At 36.3% G+C, this 20,382-nt stretch overlaps 1 protein-coding gene across 2 annotated transcripts in view; it reads right to left on the bottom strand.

The window, feature by feature from the left end:
• Window positions 1–20,382, bottom strand: part of LOC149549941 (DNA ligase 4-like) — a 166,159-nt gene that overhangs the window by 84,202 nt on the left and 61,575 nt on the right. For both annotated transcript variants that reach the window (XM_089793146.1, XM_089793147.1), the window contains exons 6-7: window positions 20,228–20,311; window positions 19,890–19,988 (exon numbers count right to left, since the gene is read on the bottom strand). In XM_089793146.1, coding sequence (XP_089649272.1) covers window positions 19,890–19,988; window positions 20,228–20,311 — 183 coding nt within the window. The remainder of the gene's footprint in view (window positions 1–19,889; window positions 19,989–20,227; window positions 20,312–20,382) is intronic.

Raw genomic sequence — 20,382 nt, 5'->3', positions numbered from 1 at the left:
TTATTGCATTTACAACTTAGATTAGCTTACACTCTCATCTAGTTTCATTTGCATTTGCATACTCATTTGATTCTTGGAGACTAGCACTTGTGCTCTTACCTTTGAATCTTCCATTTTATGGTGCACCTTGCAAGGGTCTCCTATTAAGGTTCATTTGAGAGCTATATTCATACTCTGATTGCTTATTCTACCTTGCACGTCATAGGAAGCTCTAAGTTGTCATTCAACATTCCTAATCAATTGGATCCCTTGAATAGAATGCCTTAGAGAAGTGTGTCACATTTTGTGGCATACACAAGTGAACTAGAATGCAAAGCTATAAGTTTTACTTTTAAAAGAGCCACAAATTTTAATTGAAAAAAGTTTGCAAACACCAAGAAGAAGTTGTGCACTTCAATTATGAAAAGGAATGTGAAAGCCCTCCAAACTATGCATCACATTTTCCATAAATGCTATAGAATAAGCAAAGGAAAATATGAATAGAGGTCCAAATCAGGTCATAGTTGTGGCAACAAACGAAAAAGGAAAAAAACTAGGCCCAAGATATACATTATTATTTTACTTTATTTAATAGCAAGGCCATTAAAACCCCCCTATCCCAAAATCTGCTTGTCCTCAAGCAATCGCAAATTTCATCATGGAAATCCTTGTAAAGGTGGATTATGCATTTCTCCTTTGATCAACTTCTTCAAATTCAAGTCAAGTAATAAGTAGACTTTATTGTCTTATTAAATGATATCATCAACCACTTTGTATTGATAATCCTATATGTGGTTGTCCATGAACTACCATGAAAAAATGTTCTTGCAGTACTCAACTAGTAGATGAGCCCTCCACTCATGAAGGTCAAGGGTAGACACCTCAGGTAAAGAATTGACTGTCATGTTGTGGAATTTATATGCCCGATTCATATTTTGACTAAAATTTGCCTCTATCTTCTTGATTGTTACTTAACTTGGGCCTCTATTTGACATCCCTCTTAGCATCACCTTCTTTTTGTTTGCCTAAAATGAAAAATCCATCCTCTTGACACTTTGTATTGATCAAGGGTCTACATCCATTGGATGCCCAATATGATATCCGTATCATCAATACCTATGACAAAGAAATCATTTGTCACAATAATGCTTAGCCGTGAAATTACAAGAGTGCATGGTAGCAAAGTTACTCCCACCACCTTGACGTCATATCCTCCATGCTCCACTATGTGCTAAGCCCCTTAGCAATCAATAATGATATTGTGGCGCCACTATCAATCATGACTTGAACTTGCCCTCTAGAAAGTGATATGGACCAGAAATGTACTACTACTAGAAGTCTTGAGAGAGTGCAGCAATGGAAGCTCCTATTTGCATGAGTGTGGTAATTCTCTCTGCCTAGATAGTTTCTTCACCTTGCACTTTGGATGCTTGACCTTCTTCATCGTCGGGTAACACCTCAGTGTAGTAAAGCAAAGCTTCCCCTTTCCAAGACAGTGTGGTGGCTCAATCCCCAAGCCTCCTTGCAAGTGAAGCAAAGCTTCCACCTCCAAAGCTCCATTCGAGAGTCCTCATCCATCAAAGGCATTTTTTCAATTAGTTCCTTGTCTTTGTCCTCCCATTGAAGAGGTGGTGGACTAGGTGTGTAAATCTTGGAAGAATATACAGCCATGTCACACACCTTTTTAATGGCTTCGTTGAGCATGAACAGGTTGAAACCTTTGACGCAACCTCTAAAAGGTTCCCTTGGGCCATCCATCAACAACACAATTTTTCGTCTCTCCGAGATGTTTGTAACTAGCACGGATAGCTTCTAGAACTCCATAATGTAACTATCAATTGAGTTGGTTTGCTTCAGTTGTGTTGATTCTCTAAAATTTAGTTGTGTACTTTCCATCGAAATGGTCTATAAGTCTCTGCAAACTCCGCATAAGAGGTTACTTGACCATGACCAAGAGTAACCAAGCCATGATGCCACCATTTGTGTGCAACTCCTTCTAAGTAAAGCGCAATAAATTTGATTGTTTCTTCTCTGGGCATCGGATTGAGATGGAAATATGTGTCCACTTTTAGCACCCATGCCTCTGCCAAGATTGATTGAGATCCATCAAACGGTGACTAATACACCTTGTCGATATTTCTCTAGAGGTCATCATAAAAATAAGCACAATTACCACCAAAGTACCTCATTCTCATATCAACATTATCTCTGTAGGATATATCCCCTTTTGTATTTGTGTTCCTCCAATCTTCCCATAGTTGTTCTCGCATTTCCTAGTAGGCAGGTTCCTTTTCTTTTTGTCGTGCTTCAGTTCTTTAAGGGAACGTTGGCATCAAGGGTTGCACGCGTGAAGGTTGAGGATCTATCATTCTCGTAACTAACTTTTCACTATACCGTATTTTTTCTATGAATATCTTCCTTCAGCCTATTTGCGTAACGTTTTGCCCACGAGTCATTAAGTGTCATTTATCAAGGCTTCACTTCTAGTGAGTTCTCTCAGCATAGTCATGACTTTAGTAGCAGGGCCTTGTGGTTCTGCAATTCTGCCAACAGAATGATACCTCCCTTTCTTCCTAATATAAACTTGCATTCACTATACACAGGCTGGGAAAATCACCCACCAGGTTTGATACTACTATAATGTACCAAAGGGCCTGGAAGATTGTAAGACTTGGTTGTTTGGAAATAGATGCTCGATGATATGGCCAACTTCCCTCATTTTACCTTCTTAATAGCTTGGCATACGATGTAGAAGAGTAGTTGTACAGCCCAAGGCTTTCAAAATTCTGCTGATGTTGTTTGTACAGGGTTGATAGTTGATCGTGCAAGCCTAGTTAGGGGTCGTACGGTGTCATTAAAGATTATTATGTATCGTGTTGGTAGATAGATTCATACGGTGAAAGTATAGCTTGAGTCATACATTGTAGAGGTTAGGTGTACGATGAATGAAAATGTTGCCTTACGCTGATTGTCTGATGGTACACTTGTGTATGTTGTATGATGTAAAATGTCCTTTCCGTATGGTGATATCTGAGTAGGAATGTCGTGCAGTCAAGTTCAATCTCCCTTGGTGCAATTTGGATTGCTAACAAGGGTGTGGGGCAATCTCCAAATGTAAATATGAAAACAATAAAGATTAATGCACAGGGACACAAAGAGTGTTATAAGTATTATACCAACTGACTTGCATACAATGAAGAATTCAATAACAAAGCTCAGTTGATAGTAGTCAAAACGCAAGTCATAGAACTTCAGATTTAACAATGATAGCACTTCTAAATTGTCAAATCTGAAGTAAAGCAACACAAAGAATAATAGGGTGAGGAATGAATCCCACGAAAACTGCGATTAGCCAAATAAAGGTCTATGACTTCCAAAATAGCAAACAAAGCAAAACTTGAACTGGAATTCACAATATAATCAAAATAATTCAAGTCATATCAAAATCTACCTACACGCCAGCCATAAATACCCCATTGGAGGAAAACTCCAGCAGTGCACAACAATAGTCGACATGGCAACAAACACCTATGACAAGAATAAATGATGGACCCAATATATACATAAATCAATCGGGACCCCAAACACATATTATTGCTTTATTTTATTTTATAACAAGGACATTACAGACAAAGAGCCTAAATCGGCATTAAATTCAAGCAACGCGAAGAAAAATAGTGTGAGGGATGAATCCCACTGAAACTGCGATTAGCTAAATAAGGAAGGTTTATCACTTCCAAAATGGAAAATAGAGCAAAACTCCAACTGGAATTCGCAATATAATGAAAATAATTCAAATCACATATCAAAAACTACCTACACACTAGCCATAAATATCCCATCGAAGGAAATGCCAACAATGCACAACAAGGGCCACCAAAGCAACAAACACCTACGACAAAATAAAAGACAGGCTCGAGACATATCAAAATTAATCAAGACCCCAAACACAAATATTATTACTTTATTTTATTTAATAACAGGGACATTACAAACAAAGAGCCTAAATTGGGTTTAAATTCAAGCAATTCAGCCAAGAAATATGAGATGTTGTTTTCCAAAGAAATGGCATACAAGGCTATTGCTCTAGTAAAACATAGACAATCAAATATTGGTTAGAACAAATAACCAACCTGTCTTCACAAAAAAAATAGATGTGCAAAAAATAAAGATAAGTAAACACAAACTCAAACTGCAATGAAATAAAAGATTTTAATGACGTCTACGAGAGCAAACAATCTATGGGAATGAGAATATAGATCCGCTAATTCATCTTCATGGTCTTTTCCATATCCAACCTCCTACTATTAATTTTGACAATGATGATAGCCGTCTGGATAATATTCTCTTCCTTGAATAGCTCATACATGTTGTCAACCTTCAATGCCTTCTTGTACTGAGTACAAACATCCTCATAAGTCATACATACAATGATAAAGTGTCATTCCATTTCAATGACTCCCTTTTTATAGGCTATGTAGATTCTTTCCTTCTAATTTACCTTGGGTATTTGCTACCTACCAATTTCATAGCTAAGATAATGTGACCATGTCCTAAATTGTGTGACTAAAAAACTTGCCTTTCCTTCAATAGCAACACCTGAATATGCTTTGTGACCAGGTTCCTTAGCTGGGTTAAATTCTTTGGTGTAGTACTTTTTTTAACGCACAAATAGCTTGTCCACAAGGCAGGTCTAAATTTTTCAATCACATACCTTTGTAATTCTTCATTGGCATTAAGACACTCTTGCAAGTTGATGCCTCACTTGTTCATCCAACTATTATTTTGCTTCTTCTAGATTTTCTTCCCACAATCTAGAGCCTCCCTTACAACCATTTTGGCTCACCAATCATTATCCATGTTTTCAATATTTTTCAAATAACTTAATAACCAAGCAAATGACAATGCTTGCAAACAAAAAGTGCCTTCTTCGGCAAAAAGAATTTCATATGGAACTGTGGATTTAACTTTCAAAATACTTGTGATCAAGTGCTTATGAGTTTTTTCAATTTGTCTCCAAAAATATATTGACATATTACTACTTTACACTTCACAACCATCAAGGACAACCAACATGACTAGTGACCCGAAAAGGATTTCTTGGTTTTCCAATGTCAAAGTCCCACTTTCCTGCATATGTTTCACAATAGGTAAGAGGTCTTCCATCCAACCTGAACTCTCTTCATTCTACAAGTTTCTCAACTAATCTTATAATGGAAGGCAATCCCAAGGTACTTATATTCTTTCACTATTTCTAGTGGACTTGTCCCAAAAATAATAGTGAATTGCTTATCTTTTCTATTTAATATAAAAATCATTGTTTTTGTCTTTGTGATATTCACCTACATCCCAACCTCCTAACGAAACTATTTATAGGCCATCAAATGTTCCCTCAACCCATGAGCTGTTTTTGTAATTAAGATAAGATAATCAACAGACAAAAGTATCTCTACCACTTACCCTACCAACTAGATACCTTCCCCATATGTCTTCCATAGCAATGCTTCTAACTTGTCAATACCTACCTTTCTCTCTGCTCTAGCCTCCTACCCTCAAAGGTGCCCTACCCTAGCCCCCTAGCCATTTTATGGCCCCTACCCCTAGCCTAGAATTTTATGGTATGGTATGGTGGCCTATAATTTTATGAGGGGCAGATCCCTACTATTCTAAATGACCTATTATTCTATTATTGCAATTTTGTGGGGCCCTACCCTATAATTTTACGGGCTAAAGGCATATAATAATGCAACTGGCCATTGGTCATGACCTTGGAATTGGACATGGGACCAGGCGAAGGAAAGCTAGGACTATCAAAAAGTGTGGGAGAAAGTGGGCAGTCCTATTTGACCCCAATGTTGCTACCAAAATACTCTCACACGCCATCACTTGTTCTGATGTTTGTTCTAACCTTCTCATATGTCTTGCATAGCCATGCTTCTAACTTATAAATCTATATGTCAAAAAGTGTGGGAGATAGTGGGCAGTCCTATTCGACACCAATGTCACTACCAAAACTCTCTCACACATCAAAACATTGCTTTGGCCAGCTCTTTTGTTTGTATGCTCAGTCCCATAAACCCTTGTGGTTTTTTGTTCAACATTTATATTATTATCTTATCTAACCTTCTCATAGAGCCTATCAATAGCTGCTTTATATATATATATATAATCTGTCTTTAGGCACTATATTAAAAGTTTTTTTTTAAGTCAACAAAACAGCAATAAGCTTCCTCACCTTGCTTATCCCATATGCGTTCAATCAAGTACCTAAGAGTGATGCAATGATTAACGGAGTGCCTAGACCTAGAACTTACTTGCCACTCTTTAACCCTCACTTTCTGCCCACCTCTTAATTCTTTCTTCTGTCATATTCCTAAAAAGCGTACCAAGGAGAAGATTGACCATAATCATGTGGTACTTAGAAGGGTTATTGATATTGTCATTTTTAGAGGGAGGGATAACCACACTGGTTGCCAACTCCTTAGGAAACCTGTCCTTAATGACATCATTGGAAATTCTTTTTATGTGAGGTGCAAAAGTCTCAACGCCCCAATTCAAAAATACAGCCTGCAAGTCATCTATCTCCAATGTTCTATCTCCAATGTTTTACTACTCGCTAAATTCTTTATCTGTTGTATACTGTCTCTTCCATGAAGAATTATATTGATGTATTATATTTTAATTCCTTCGAAAAGCATTTTGGATTATATTTTTCAAGTGAAATTAATTACTTCCTTCTATTATTGTCGTAGTCCACCTAATAAAGTAGAAATGAAATATTAACTAAACAAGACACACAAAACTATAACCTAAGAATATAGATTCACCTAAAATTCATTTATTTGTATGTGTTGGTTTAATTTTGGGGATAAACTCTTTAAATGGCATGTAATTAAAAATTGTCTCCTCTTGACTCAAATGCATTATCTTCTAACTACTTGCAAGTTTGCCATTAGTTGTTCCCTCTTAACACCTCCTAGCAAGCTCCCATTTATAGTTGTGCCCTCAAGATATCATGTGATTGCATTATTCATACTATATTTCACCATTTTGTAAGTTTCCAAGTGTTTCACAAGTTTTTGCAGATTGATCAAGGTTCCGAACACAATTGAAATGTGATTTAAACTCAAGAATCATTGTTGAAATCACAAATAGGAGTTTGCACTTCATTTTAGGACATGGTGTTGGAGAAATTGACTTGAGGTGGAGTTAGTTGTGATCTCATGCCTCTTTATGTGTGAGATCCACCTTTAGTGCTCCTATGACATCATCATTCTCTCATTGTTGCATGTATTTTGTTGCACAATAGAGGATGGTCTGGCATTGGTGGACATGCGATTACACCTTGTTTAGTTGATAGGTTATCACTTGCATCACTCCTAGTTATCATGCATTGCCTAAACATTTAGGCATATCTACATTGTACATATCTAAATATCTAAGTGGGCATTCTATTCATGTATTGTTGATCATTATTGATCATATCAATTTGCCTACCTCTCTTGTTATCAATCAAGCTTCTAGATCTAGGCATTTCCATACATGTTATCAAAGCCATAAAAGTGTCCCTACATAGGCATTGGGGAGCTACTTGCTTCAATTTTGGAGGGCTACAATTCAGATTTGGAAGTGCAGTAGCTTGTAAGAGCGTCTAGAGCAATATCTAACCTCACCATTGCGTCTAGGTGGTCATTTCGACAAATTTTGAGCAATGTAACACTAATACTAGGATATGTCGAGACATTGAGACAAGTTTCTGGAATGTCGGGACAAGTTTTGGGGACGAGGGGACAAAGGGCCTCAATTTTGGGATGGGAGGGAGACAAAGGGGGAAGCAATGGGGTGGGGGCTGTTGTATCCCATACATGTAGAACTTGAAAAGCTAGTTAAGAAATGATGTTTGGGTATGACATACCAAATGTCGGGGAGGGTTGCAAGCCCTCACATTTCATTGATAAATTTTCCTTAGGCAGAAGTCAGATCTGCAACACAACAAAGAAATTGTAAATTAGACGTGGGAAGCCCAATTTGCACTGGATAATGATTTTTGGGAAATTTGCAAAACCTTCGACATTTTTATCGTCCTTCTTAGAGATGGACATTATTGTTGCAGTTTTTCATCGAATACCTATTGCAAAATTTTGGGTTGGTTAAGGGGTCCCCTCCCCTTTCTTTGTCAGATCAGATTTTTCTAGGCATCTTTCTGAGGATAACCCATGTGGGTTAGCATTGATGAATCCAAAACAACACCAACATTCAAAACCGAGCTGAGTAGAGAGCACCTTCAAATCTAGCACCACTTACCTTAGTACTCAGTTTAATCATTGCTAGTGAGATTGACTATTTTAGAGGGTGTTGAACATTATTTGGATGAATGTGGGGCTATTGACAATCCCCACACCCCATTCTTCCTCACTACTGAGCTTTCTCACTGTTGCAAGCTCCCTTGCTCGATCCACTCCCAATGCAGTACACACACAAAGGAACATATCCTACATCATTGTCTCACCATTGCTCCTCACAGATTCAACATTGTCAAACAAGCAAGCACAAGTTGTGACCCCCGATCACTAACAATACATAGGAAAATACATCCAACTCCTTCACCCGATCACAATAACAATCCCTAATCCGCATCTCACATGGGTTTGAACAATATTCCTTGCAAGATTTGTACCCTTGAACCAAGTTACATCTAACTAGGCTCATCTTTAACCTATGTACCTGTTGCAGCCCTCAAATGTAGGAAATCTTTCCAGTGCACATCAAAGTCATTTGCAGAGAAGACATACATTGACAATCTGACATTTGCTTCACTCGCCAATCCAAGAGACATGGGTTTGACATTTGGCCTTGGTCGAGGTGAAAAGTCAATATCTAAACAAGCACTTGTTGCTCGTTCCAACAAGATCCAAAGGTTAAGGCAACACAGTCAAACTAGTCTTTTTCTTTAAAAATTGTGCTTTTTTCATATCTTTACTCCTACATATTTGACGAGCTCATGAACGTCATTGCAACATTTTTTTTGTTTCGACGACCTAAAAGACGTCAAATTGAACTTCATGTCTATGCAAGCAATTTGATGAAGCTAAACTTAACATACACTATTCTGATAGTTGTTTCAGAAACAAATATAATTGCACAATTTTGAAGCTTTATGACAACTTCGAAAAATTTGCACCCCTCACCAATTGTATGGGATTTGCAGTCCGACTTTGAGAGGCCATAACTTGGTCATATAGACTCCTCAAGTGCAATTTTCGTTTATTTTGGCTAGAATCTCTTAAAGGTTTTAGTGGTGCACTTGATTTATGATTTGGTGTACGCAATTTGTAGAATTCATAGTTTTTACTAACTTTCCCTATCTAATCCTGGATTTTACAATTTCAGAGGCTTCATTTGGGTTCATACAAACACTTTATTAGGTACTATTTTTTGAAAGTGCATAATTTTTTGAGAACCTAGATTTGCTATCAAATTACACAGTTAATTAAATAAAAATTTCACTTTGTGCATTTGGTCACTTTTCGCCTATTCTAGTATATGTAATCAATTGGATCATTTAGTGATCTTGTGTTCTGATTGTGTAAGTCTTGTATTGCTTCATATTTTTTATTGTATAAATCAAAATCAAAAGTCCACTCTAGCCAATTCAAGTAAGTGGCAATTGTACACACACTACATATAAAGTGTCAAAATCATCTTCTTTTCTTTCTTTCTTTTGTTTGCAAGGGGTGTAGGGGTTCTTTCATTCATTGCATTTTAGTGGGTGGGTTGATTTGTTTATCTCATTTTGTATCACATCATGGCTAACATCATGTAATATACCATCTTGCAGATCTGCATTTTACTTAGCATAATTATGAGTCATAGGCAAAAGGCATCATCATTTACTATAGATGGTTGAGGTTTCTTCCCTAAGTTGTTGGTTTGGTTTAGATTCAAGTCTGAGATTCAGGTTCCAAATACATTTAATTTTTTGGGGGGATGGGTTTGGGTTCATTTTGGGTTCGTCTATACAAAAACATTCTTTGTCTTAGGCCAATTCCTAAAAGGAGAAATTCACCCACAAGGCTGTTTTGCAAAAAATGATGATTTTTATTATTGGAGGGGGGCCGAGGAATCATCTGCAACATAACTGACTGAAGAAAGTTGGGATTTTCTTGGAAAATTTTGCTTCCATGGTTGCAAATACAAGGATGCAACGAAGCAGCATATACATGTGTAAAAGAGAAAACTGTTGAAAGCAACAATTAGGACGATTACCACAAGATAAGGGATCAATTTTTCTTTCTTTCACTAAGGCCTTTAATCACAATCATGGCCAACCATGAAGTTATCTATTCTTTCAAAGAATAGAAGCCAAAAAAATTAAGAATCCAAGATAAAATCATGATGAGATGAACCATTTATCATCACAACAAATGTCATGTAGAGGACTTTTACTGCAGTAGCCTTTAGTTTTGGCAAAATTTGCTAGTCAATTGAACAACTACCAACCATAGAGCTAGTCAAAGTACACATTGGAGACAAAACACACATACACACACATATCAATAATTGAAGTAACTAATTTCTTCATTGTTTAGCAGTAAATTCACCATATCACACGCTAAACAAAGATATTTTAACAAACCACTCTTTAACACTCAACTCGTGTACATCACTATCTTGTCCTACTTAGTCCTTCACACACTCTACACTCATACTAGATCCACAAACTCCACAACTACCAACTTGTGGAGCTTCTGCAAATCATCTTGCAAACTTTCACTCATTCACTCCCTTGAACACTTCCCTCACTAGTTTCACTCTAAGTTGCTGAATCATGGTACTTTTCTGGGTGTTTCCTGGTATGAAACATACCGGAATCTGATTCTGAACCGAATCGTTTGTGGGTACACACTTGGGATTTGTCTTTTTAAATGCTGAAATATTTAGTGATTCTAGTATGATCTTTTAGATATTTTTAAGACCTAGACTGCTGATTAGCAAACTCTGAACTTATCTATCATGAGATTTTGCCTTGATCTTTTTGATACAGAAGCCTGAATTTAAGTTAGAATGATATGTTTCAAAATTTGAAATTCTTATGGCTTTGTTCAACTTATGTATAGGTATATGATATTCTAAACTTCCCTCTATTTTTAAGTTCTATATATATGTATGTTAGTATTTGTATAAACACACCCAACACCCTGCAAAAATTTATGTTGTACCAGCATTTCACACCACGTACCGGCACCCATTCTCATTTCCAATTCGGCAACATAGGTTTTACTATCATCTACTTAACAGACAAGAAAACCCTCTAGAGTCCAACTGAATCATTAATAGGGCACATTTAAATTGCAGAATACCTATTTCATTCTGTTTGTCCTTGTCCATTATATTAAGGAAGAAAATGAATTAAAAAACTACTCAACTGATTTTCTTCTTAATGTTATCAGATAACACATTTATCATTGAGTTTTTTTGCAATCTTTGCTACCTTAGCTAGTTTCGTTTTCAACTCATGATCTGCCACTTAAGTGCTATTCATTACTAAAGCCTTGAATTCAAGCATCTTTATGTCCATAGACCATCATCTACTGCTATCGATGGGCTTGCATTCAATTGTGCACTAAGTATTTTTTGCAATTAGGTTTGTACTTCATGTAAAGTACACAGTAGATTTTCTGTATAAGCAATGAGCTATGGAAAACAATAAACCATTGATGTTTGAATCTAGAAACTGCAAAGTTGCGAATTTGCAGAGAAAAGGTGGGAAAACAAAGTCCCAAGGTGCAGATTCATTGTAATAATGGATATAAATTCAACTGCAGGTTGTAGTCACCCAAAAATGGTCTAGAAAACTATAAGCCCCCTTTTTAGCATTTTTAATCTATATGCTAGACTATATCTTATGCTTAATCAATTTTGCATTTTTATCAACCATTAATCTTTGATCAAATCATCAATAAATCATTTATTTGATTTTATCCTATGATTTGGCCACCTTATACTAAGTCTTTATTTAATTAGAGGAACTTGCTCCCTTTTAATTAAATAAATCTCCTTTATCCTATGTGTGCACATAAAAGGAATTTCCTTATTTACAATGTAAATAGTGATCATTTTCCTCTTTTTCATCATCAAATCATTTATTTCTTTTTATCAACTTGTTTCGGGTGTCTTCCCAACATTGAAACAAGAGCTTAAAATCAATCATTCACTTTTGAATTTGGGCTTAAAATAAACCCCTTTGTCTTTTAGTCCCTAAGATTTTCTTATTTATGTTTTCTTCCGACATCCTTGTTAAAGAGTTTGAGGGGAACATAAACAAGGGATCTTGCATTTTACTTTTAGGGGGCCTTCCTAGAGAAGTGATCCGCCCGTGTTCTAGTAGAGTATAAATGGTAGAGGTTGAATCTAAAGACATGCCTCTTGGAAGTAGCAATATTCTGGATCTTGGCTAAGCCCCAAAGAACTTTATACCTTCATGAAGTGAAGGTGGAGATTGAGTTGTCATTCCCTCCTAGTTGTTTGATAGTATTCTCTTTCATCTATGGATTCGGCCCTCACATACCTTGTGTACATCGAGGACATACCCTAGCTGAGCTTGTACATCCTACTAGAAATTTGAATAGGTTGTTGGTGTGTTTGATAAGCTTGAATGTTTAAAACCTTCCCACTTGGACAAGAAAGGGACACATCTAACAAATTGAGCCTTAGGAATTTTTTCCTTTTGTATGATTTCTTTGTGTGTTTTAATTCAAAAAAACCCAAAAAAATCATAGAACTTCAAAAACATTAAAAAAAATTAAAATCAAAAAGACTCAAATGAAGTTCACAATGTTTCCCTCCAAGTCAAAATGTCCAAAATAGTGAATCATCACAACAAGTCAAACAATCATTTGGGGTCAAACTGAGCTTAAACTTTGTGAGCATAGCTTTTTAACTATCATTCTTAGATCTCTTTGTCCTTTCGTCTTGTTTGAGGATGTTAGGATTATCTTTTGTTGAAAACTTAGCTTGAGCTACTTGAGTACAATCTTGGTTAGTGAATTGTTCACTTGTCGAGCTTGGCTTATTATCTTTTTTATTGAACTTTTATCTTATCTTTGCTTGTTCATGAGTGTCATACATAGGGATTTATCCGCGGCTTGCGCATCTTCTGAGAAGTTATTTTTGATATCTTTTTTACACTTTTTCACTTTGAGCAAGTGGACACTTTGCTTACCTTGTTTGGAAATCAAGAACACTCTAGTTCACCTATCATCTTCTTCTATTCTCCTTGACACTTGACTTTTCATCTAAGACAATGGTATTCAAATCTTTTTCTTCCAAATCTCAATCACATCTAGATGACCCTGAATTCCTCTATGTTAATAAGGAGTTTCAAGACCTATATACTCAATACAAAAAAATAGAAGAGACAGATGATTCTGCTTATCTTAGTCTCACTAAGGACATCATGGTTAAGCAGTCTGACCTTGTAAAACAGATAAAAGAAAGAATGATATCATCATATGAGTTTTCTTCAATTCTTCTATATACACATGGGTCATCTTCTTCGAGGTCACATTCATCTTCTTCTTCTAGGTCTCAGTGCTTTATCTCACCAAAACATCATTCATCCTCTTCTTCTATGTATACATAATCTAGCTCTTCAAAACATCATTCATTTTCTTCCTTTAAACCTAAGCATAACTTCACACCTTTGAGAGACTCGTATGATGTGGTGCTCAAGACCTTAGTTACAAACAAAATCATCACTCTACCAAACAACTCTAGACCTTATGAAGTCATAGTAAAACATAAGTGATGGAACGATGATCACTATTGTGGCTACCATAGAAACAAAGCTCATAAAACTGAAAATTGCATAGAATTGAAACACAAAGTCCAAGACCATATTGATGACGGGATAGTTCATGTTGCAACCTCTAAAGACTCATGTGATGAAAATGCTACTCTTGAGCAAGGTCATATTGTTGAACCTATCTTTAGTAATGGTCCCCTTGTAGCCTCCACTTCTTTCAATGTTCACGAATCTCCCAAAACATCAAAGCTTTCCAACATGGCTCCATCGAACAAAGAACCTTATGCATTTCGTACTATGTGTACCCTCAAGGGCTACCTCTAAAAGAAACCCAAGATAATCTACATTCGGCTGCAAACCTTCTCCATGCTATTAAGACTAAAGATCCCAAACCTTCATGTGTTGCTATGGCTATCATGCCTACTCCAAGAAATCTTTCATTACTTCTGCAAGAGCCTACTATGCAAACCCAGCATTCTCCCTTGCCCTTAGGAGTGGCTCCATATCAAGTGGACTATCAAAAAGATGAAGAAACAAGTATCTGGAAAGACGAGACCAAGATCCATCCATGCCCTTTCCAGATGTCATTCCCCCATCTCAAGAACAAAATATCCCTTCATGTCCTATATCTTGTCCACCTCCCAAGAAAAATAAAGATGCCACTTCCATTGAGCTTACTGAAAATCATGAGAAAAGCTCTCTTCCCATGCTATCGAAAATCATTTGTGAAGATCAAAGTATCCCCTCATCCCCTTATAGTACTTCTTCATATCCACCTCATAAATCCCTCATTCTTACCAATCTATGGCATTAGAATACAAATCCTCAAGCTTCAAGTGCTCCTATCAAAGCTATTCATAAGTCTATGGGTAGTCTTGGCCATGTTCTCAATCTAAAGATGTTAATATTCCTACCCATTATCCCTTTGCATCTTCCAAATCCATCCGTGCTCCTTACCCATCAAAGATAAACCTTGCCAGCCTTACATCTATATTGGGACCTTATAGTCCTCCATCTCCTATACCTTTCACTTCTAGCTCGTCATCCACTTCTTCCATCATCTCTCAAGATCAACAAAGACATTTTATCCTTGACAAGCTTTCATCCACTCATCTATCCAAACCCGCCATATCAGCCTTATTCATCCACTAATCCCAAGTCTTTTAGAAGCAATTTGGATATACAACAAAAGAATAAGCACAAGAATCCAATTACAAATGAAGATCACTATGTCCTATCTAATTGACATGTGAATGCAACGAAAGAAAAAATATTCAAGAGACCAAAAGACGTCCACTAACCAAAGAGAAAAATCAAAGCGAACATGGGTTCCTAAATACATCATTGAAGAAATGTGTTTTAAAGCATCCAAAGGAAAAGAAAAATCAGAAGCTATATGGATTCCCAAGTCTCTTTTGAAAGACTTGAATCTTGAAAATAAATCAAAGTTGGCATTCAAGCTTCCAAAGACTTCCACTCCATCTTCTTACAAACATCTTCCTCAAAAGCTTCCAAAGCCTTCCACTCCATCTTCTTACAAACATCTTCCTCAAAAGCTTCCAAAGCCTTCCCCTCAATCTTCTTTCAAAAGTCTCCTACCATCTCATATATCAAAACTTCAAGCTATGTCATCCATATTTCCTCCATCATTCCACCATGCTTCAAGGTGTGTGTCAATGTTGATCTTGCCTACTTTTCCATCTCCCCTTGCAGAATCCTTTCAACACCCTACCTTATATCCTTCAACCTTCTATCCTTCCACCTACTATCCTTCCACCTTCTCTCTTGCCACCCCATTTATCTCATCCAAAGCATAAAAACTATATCCTCCATATAACTCCATTTTCTCTATCATCTCCTTTGCATCACCTTATCAACATCTTTGAGAATACCTTTTCAATGGCCCTAAGCTATCATGACATATCCTTCAAAAGGAGCATTATGTAAAGAGAGAAAAGTCTTGAAACCTTTCCAGAAATCCAAATAGAAATGAAACAAAAAGAAAATAAAAAAGAAATTTTTTTTTAAAAGCAAAAATCAAAGGAAAAAAGAAAAATAAATAGAAAAAAGTGCCTTGGTGAAAACATAGTAAACATGCACCTTGATAGTACAAGTAAAAAGAAATAACTTCGTCCTATGGTGAAAACCACTTCTTGTCGCGGCTTCGGCAAGTACCATGACGAAAACCTAGCAAACATGCATCATGTGTAATCCTCCATCATCCAACTTTTCCCCTTATCTCTTTGATCTTGAGAATGTTGAGCTAACCATAATAATTGACTATCTAATCTATCAACTACCCTATCACGCTCTTACTTACCACAAATCAATCACTCATAGCCTCCATTATGAGCTTTACCCTTATCATTATATCCTATTACTATCCTATCCAATTTACCCCTTGGTCTTGATCATACAAAAGAAAGAAAAAGAAGTAAAACATGGTTCTCATAAACCTCTTGGCATGCCCACTCTTTTAGGACTATATTCTTTCATTACATTGGGTCATTACATTCACTCGCTTCATGCATCCTTGCCTATCCATATTACTCATCAGCTTGCTAATCCATCATGTCCTACACCTTTCTAGACATTGGGACAAAACAATGTGATCTTGCTTGAGAACTAGCAATCTCTACATCATTCTAAAAAATCCAAAAAAATGATATATGATATTGAAAAGTCTCCTAAAAAATCATAAAATGTCCTGAAAAAATGATTATCTTAGTGAAAACCCTAGCAAATTGGTGTTTCTTCACACCACCCCACTAGTGTTTCTCAGCACTTCCCTTGACATCGATTTTTTCTCAACACTCATCAGATAGTCTACCTTGAGTCGATGTTTTGTCTACAATCTAGGATTGTGCAATATCTCTCACCTATAACCATGCGTCCAAGCGAGTCAGACATTATCTTCTCCTTTTTCACACAATGCTTAAACTAAAACGGCTGAGACCGTATTATGATCTATTTTCTTTGTGTGTTGATTGTCAATGACTTTCGCTATGTGTTCCCTCCTTAGTCTCTCTGGGATGTCACTCGATTAGAGGATAGGGGGCATGGGGCATGTTTCCCTTTGACTTAAGTTTGTGGGTGTAGTTTTGATAATCTTAGGTGTCTCTTGCTTTGACCCCTTGGATACTTACGAGAATCAAAGCTATGTCCTTGTCTGTTACATTGTGTTTTCTCATGTAAGATTTTGCTTATGGCCATCTAGACATTTTGTGTTTTGATGCAAGCATGATCTTGTTATATTAAACCTAGAGAATCTAACTGCACCATCATCTTGACCTCTATGTATTTGATGCATAGGTTGCATTCCCACATCATATCCAATATATATCATATTCATATCTTCATAGTCTTGCACTAGTGATGGTTATATGATCTTACGATGTCCCTTAATAAGGCTCGATGATAATAACAAGGACCTATCTAATTGACCCTTGCACTTTGCACTTTGCATTTCATGTTAGTTTGTGTTTTAGGGTTTCATTCTAGTTTGTATCTCGAGTTAGGAGAGAGCCTCCTTCATCACTTTTTGGATTCGTTGTCAACTACGTTCAATCATCTTTTCTTCTATCTCTCAATCATATCTTTATCAGTTTCTTGATCTTTCATCATCATTTCTCTTTCATCTTCTTCTATCCTGTCATCACAAGGGATTAATCATATAATCACATTTGATCTTATCCAAATGCTAATTTTTCAAATCATTTTCAACTGTCTTGGATTTCTACAAAAATTACACCCATACCTAATTTCAAAGTCCTGAATCAATTTTCAGAATTGAAATCGAAATCCGACTTCATCTTGCTTGTCAAAATTGCATTTTAAATTCTTCTCTTCTTTGCACAGTTGACTGAAACATTTTTTAGGCTAATCTTTCGAATATTTTGAGGCACTCTTCATCTTTTCATCTCTTCCATCATCTTCATCTCCCCTTTCTTATCATTCCATTTCATTTCATTTTGACCTAATTCTATTGTTTTATCACTCAGTCAAACTAGGGCACAATCTCATCGCTCGGTGGTCAAACTTGTTTCTATGATCTTTGCATCTCTTATCTATCATCATAAACCTTATCTCGATTTGATCAAATCAATCTCATTTCTGTATCTCCTCTACCTCATTTCAATTTCGATCCCAAGGGGGCAGGAATAATCTATATGCAAACTGATTCTTGTATCTATCTGCTATCTACTTCATCTCGGGCAGACTCTTGATCTTATCTATTTTCTCCCGAGCATATCAATTCTGATATTCTCTTATCTATCTATCATAGTTTCAGTGTTCAGCTTTCGCTTCAAACTATGCGTTGATATTATTTTTATCTTTGCTAGTCCTCGCTCAATCAAGTTCGAAATTAGTTATCTCTTTGTGCTTTGTTCAATCAAGCTTGGAGTCGGATATCTATTAGTTACCTTGAAAACATCGTTCTTTGACTTAATGTGTTCCCAAATCGCTCACACATTAGTCAAAGAGGGGCAAATGTAATCACCCAAAAATGGTCCAGTAAACAATCAGCCCCCTTTTCAGCATTTTTAATCTCTATGCTAGACTATATCTTATGCTTAATCAATTTTGCATATTTATCAACCAGTAATCCTTGATCGAATCATCAATAAATCATTTATTAGATTTTATCCTATGGTTTGGCCAGCTTTTCCGAAGTCTTTATTTAATTAGAGGAACTTGCTCCCTTTTAATTAAATAAATCTCCTTAATTGCAAGTGTGCACATAAAAGGAATTTCCAAATTTAAAAATAAAAGAAAAAGAGTTTTGTCTACACATTGAATGCACACTATCCAAGGCAATGGAATCCCCTTTGCCTCTTATTCTCCTCCACACATCTTTTTCCTCTTAACCACATCTTTTGATTTTTCCCCTTGATAATTTTGTGCACCAAAGTCAACATGCGGATTATTCTCCACCGTAGATTTTGCCTCTTAATCTCTACTGTCCTTTGCTCTTTAAAAGGAGGCTCTCTCCTCACACTCTCATATCTTAGGTTCATGTTATGGTTATGTTGCAAGTTTCAGTCTCGCGCTATTCGAGCACTGCACTCTTGTTTACATTCTCGTACTTGTATACTAGTTCACTTTCATCTTGCATGGCAGCTTAGTTTCCTTTTGCATTAGCTTACATCACCTAGTATAAATAGGAGGAAAGTAATCTTGCTCATCTTGTTAGCTTAGCTTTCTTTCTTGTTATTGCATTTACAACTTAGATTAGCTTACACTTTTATCTAGTTTCATTTGCATTTGCATACTCATTTGATTCTTGGACACTAGCACTCATGCTCTTACTTTTGAATCTTCCATTCTATGGTACACCTTGCAAGGGTCTCCTATTAAGGTTCATTTGAGAGCTATATTCATACTCTATCTGCCGATTCTCCCTTGCACGTCATAGGAAGCTCAAAGTTGTCATTCAAGATTCCTAATCGATTGGATCCCTTGGATAGAATGTTTTAAAGAAGTGTGTCACATTTTTGGCATACACAAGTGAACTAAAATGCAAAGCTATAAGTTTTACTTTTAAAAGGGCTACAATTTCTAATTGAAAAAAGTTTGCAAACACCAAGTAGAAGCTGTGAACTTCAGTTATGAAAAGGGGTGTGAAAGCCCACCAAATTATGCATCACATTTTTCATAAATGCTATAGAATAAGCAAAGGAAGGAAAATATGTATAGAGGTTCAAATCAAGTCAGAGTTGTGGCTTTCAAAAAATGCACATGATTGTTTAGTCATCCATGCTTGTGCAACATGAAGCACCCCAACATAAAAGGAGTTGCACTTTCTTCCTACATGATCTGACCCACTCGATTGGGCACTAGCCATCAATTTCAGCATCAAACTAATTGAAAACGTGAACCAAGATTGAAAAGCATTTAATAACAGTATTGGGAAGAAGAGAAAAAACAAGTGTTAAAACGAGCATATACTTTAACCAAAACAAATGATACAGAAAAAACCAAGATGGATAAAATTAATCTAGAGAGCAATCAAATAAGGAGGAAATATTAACAAGCAATGAGCTTCTCATAATCTTGCAAATTTATACAATCTACATTAAAAGGACTTCAAAAGGGTCATCCTTACATCTCCGGTTTCGAAACCCAAACATCTGGACACTCATAGCGACTATTTGTCACCAGATATTTACAACCACTCGGAGGCCTGCCTCTCTTGTTATTTACCCTGCAAAACAAGAAGAGTAAAATGGGTCTTCCTGTGCTCAACTATTTCATGAAGTGGACAAAGATATCAATTCAAAATCAAGGTGCTCTATTCAAGTATAATGGTCATCTCTGGACATTCCATGATCTGAACAATGTCAACCTTAAATAATAAATAAATGTTAAATTTCCAAATGTAATTGATTTGAAAAATACAAACATCCATTAAGATGGAGATGAAAATATTCAGAGTTTACTAACAAGAGAAAAGGGGCAAGCTTTGACTGTAGTAAGGACCGATCTTCCTCTGAAAGCCCTATTCCACATCGACATATAGATATAAACCTACAAGCACAATCAAGTGAGGAAAACCAATCAGACAAATCAATCTTTATATTAAAACACTGCCACAAAAT

Source organism: Cupressus sempervirens, chromosome 7 (genome assembly GCF_028749045.1).
Source record: "Cupressus sempervirens isolate cs-2001-9-10 chromosome 7, ASM2874904v1, whole genome shotgun sequence".
In the NCBI taxonomy this organism is placed as follows: Eukaryota; Viridiplantae; Streptophyta; class Pinopsida; order Cupressales; family Cupressaceae; genus Cupressus; species Cupressus sempervirens.
Note: the sequence above shows the minus strand (reverse complement) of the source record. Positions and strands in the feature narration are given on the sequence as shown.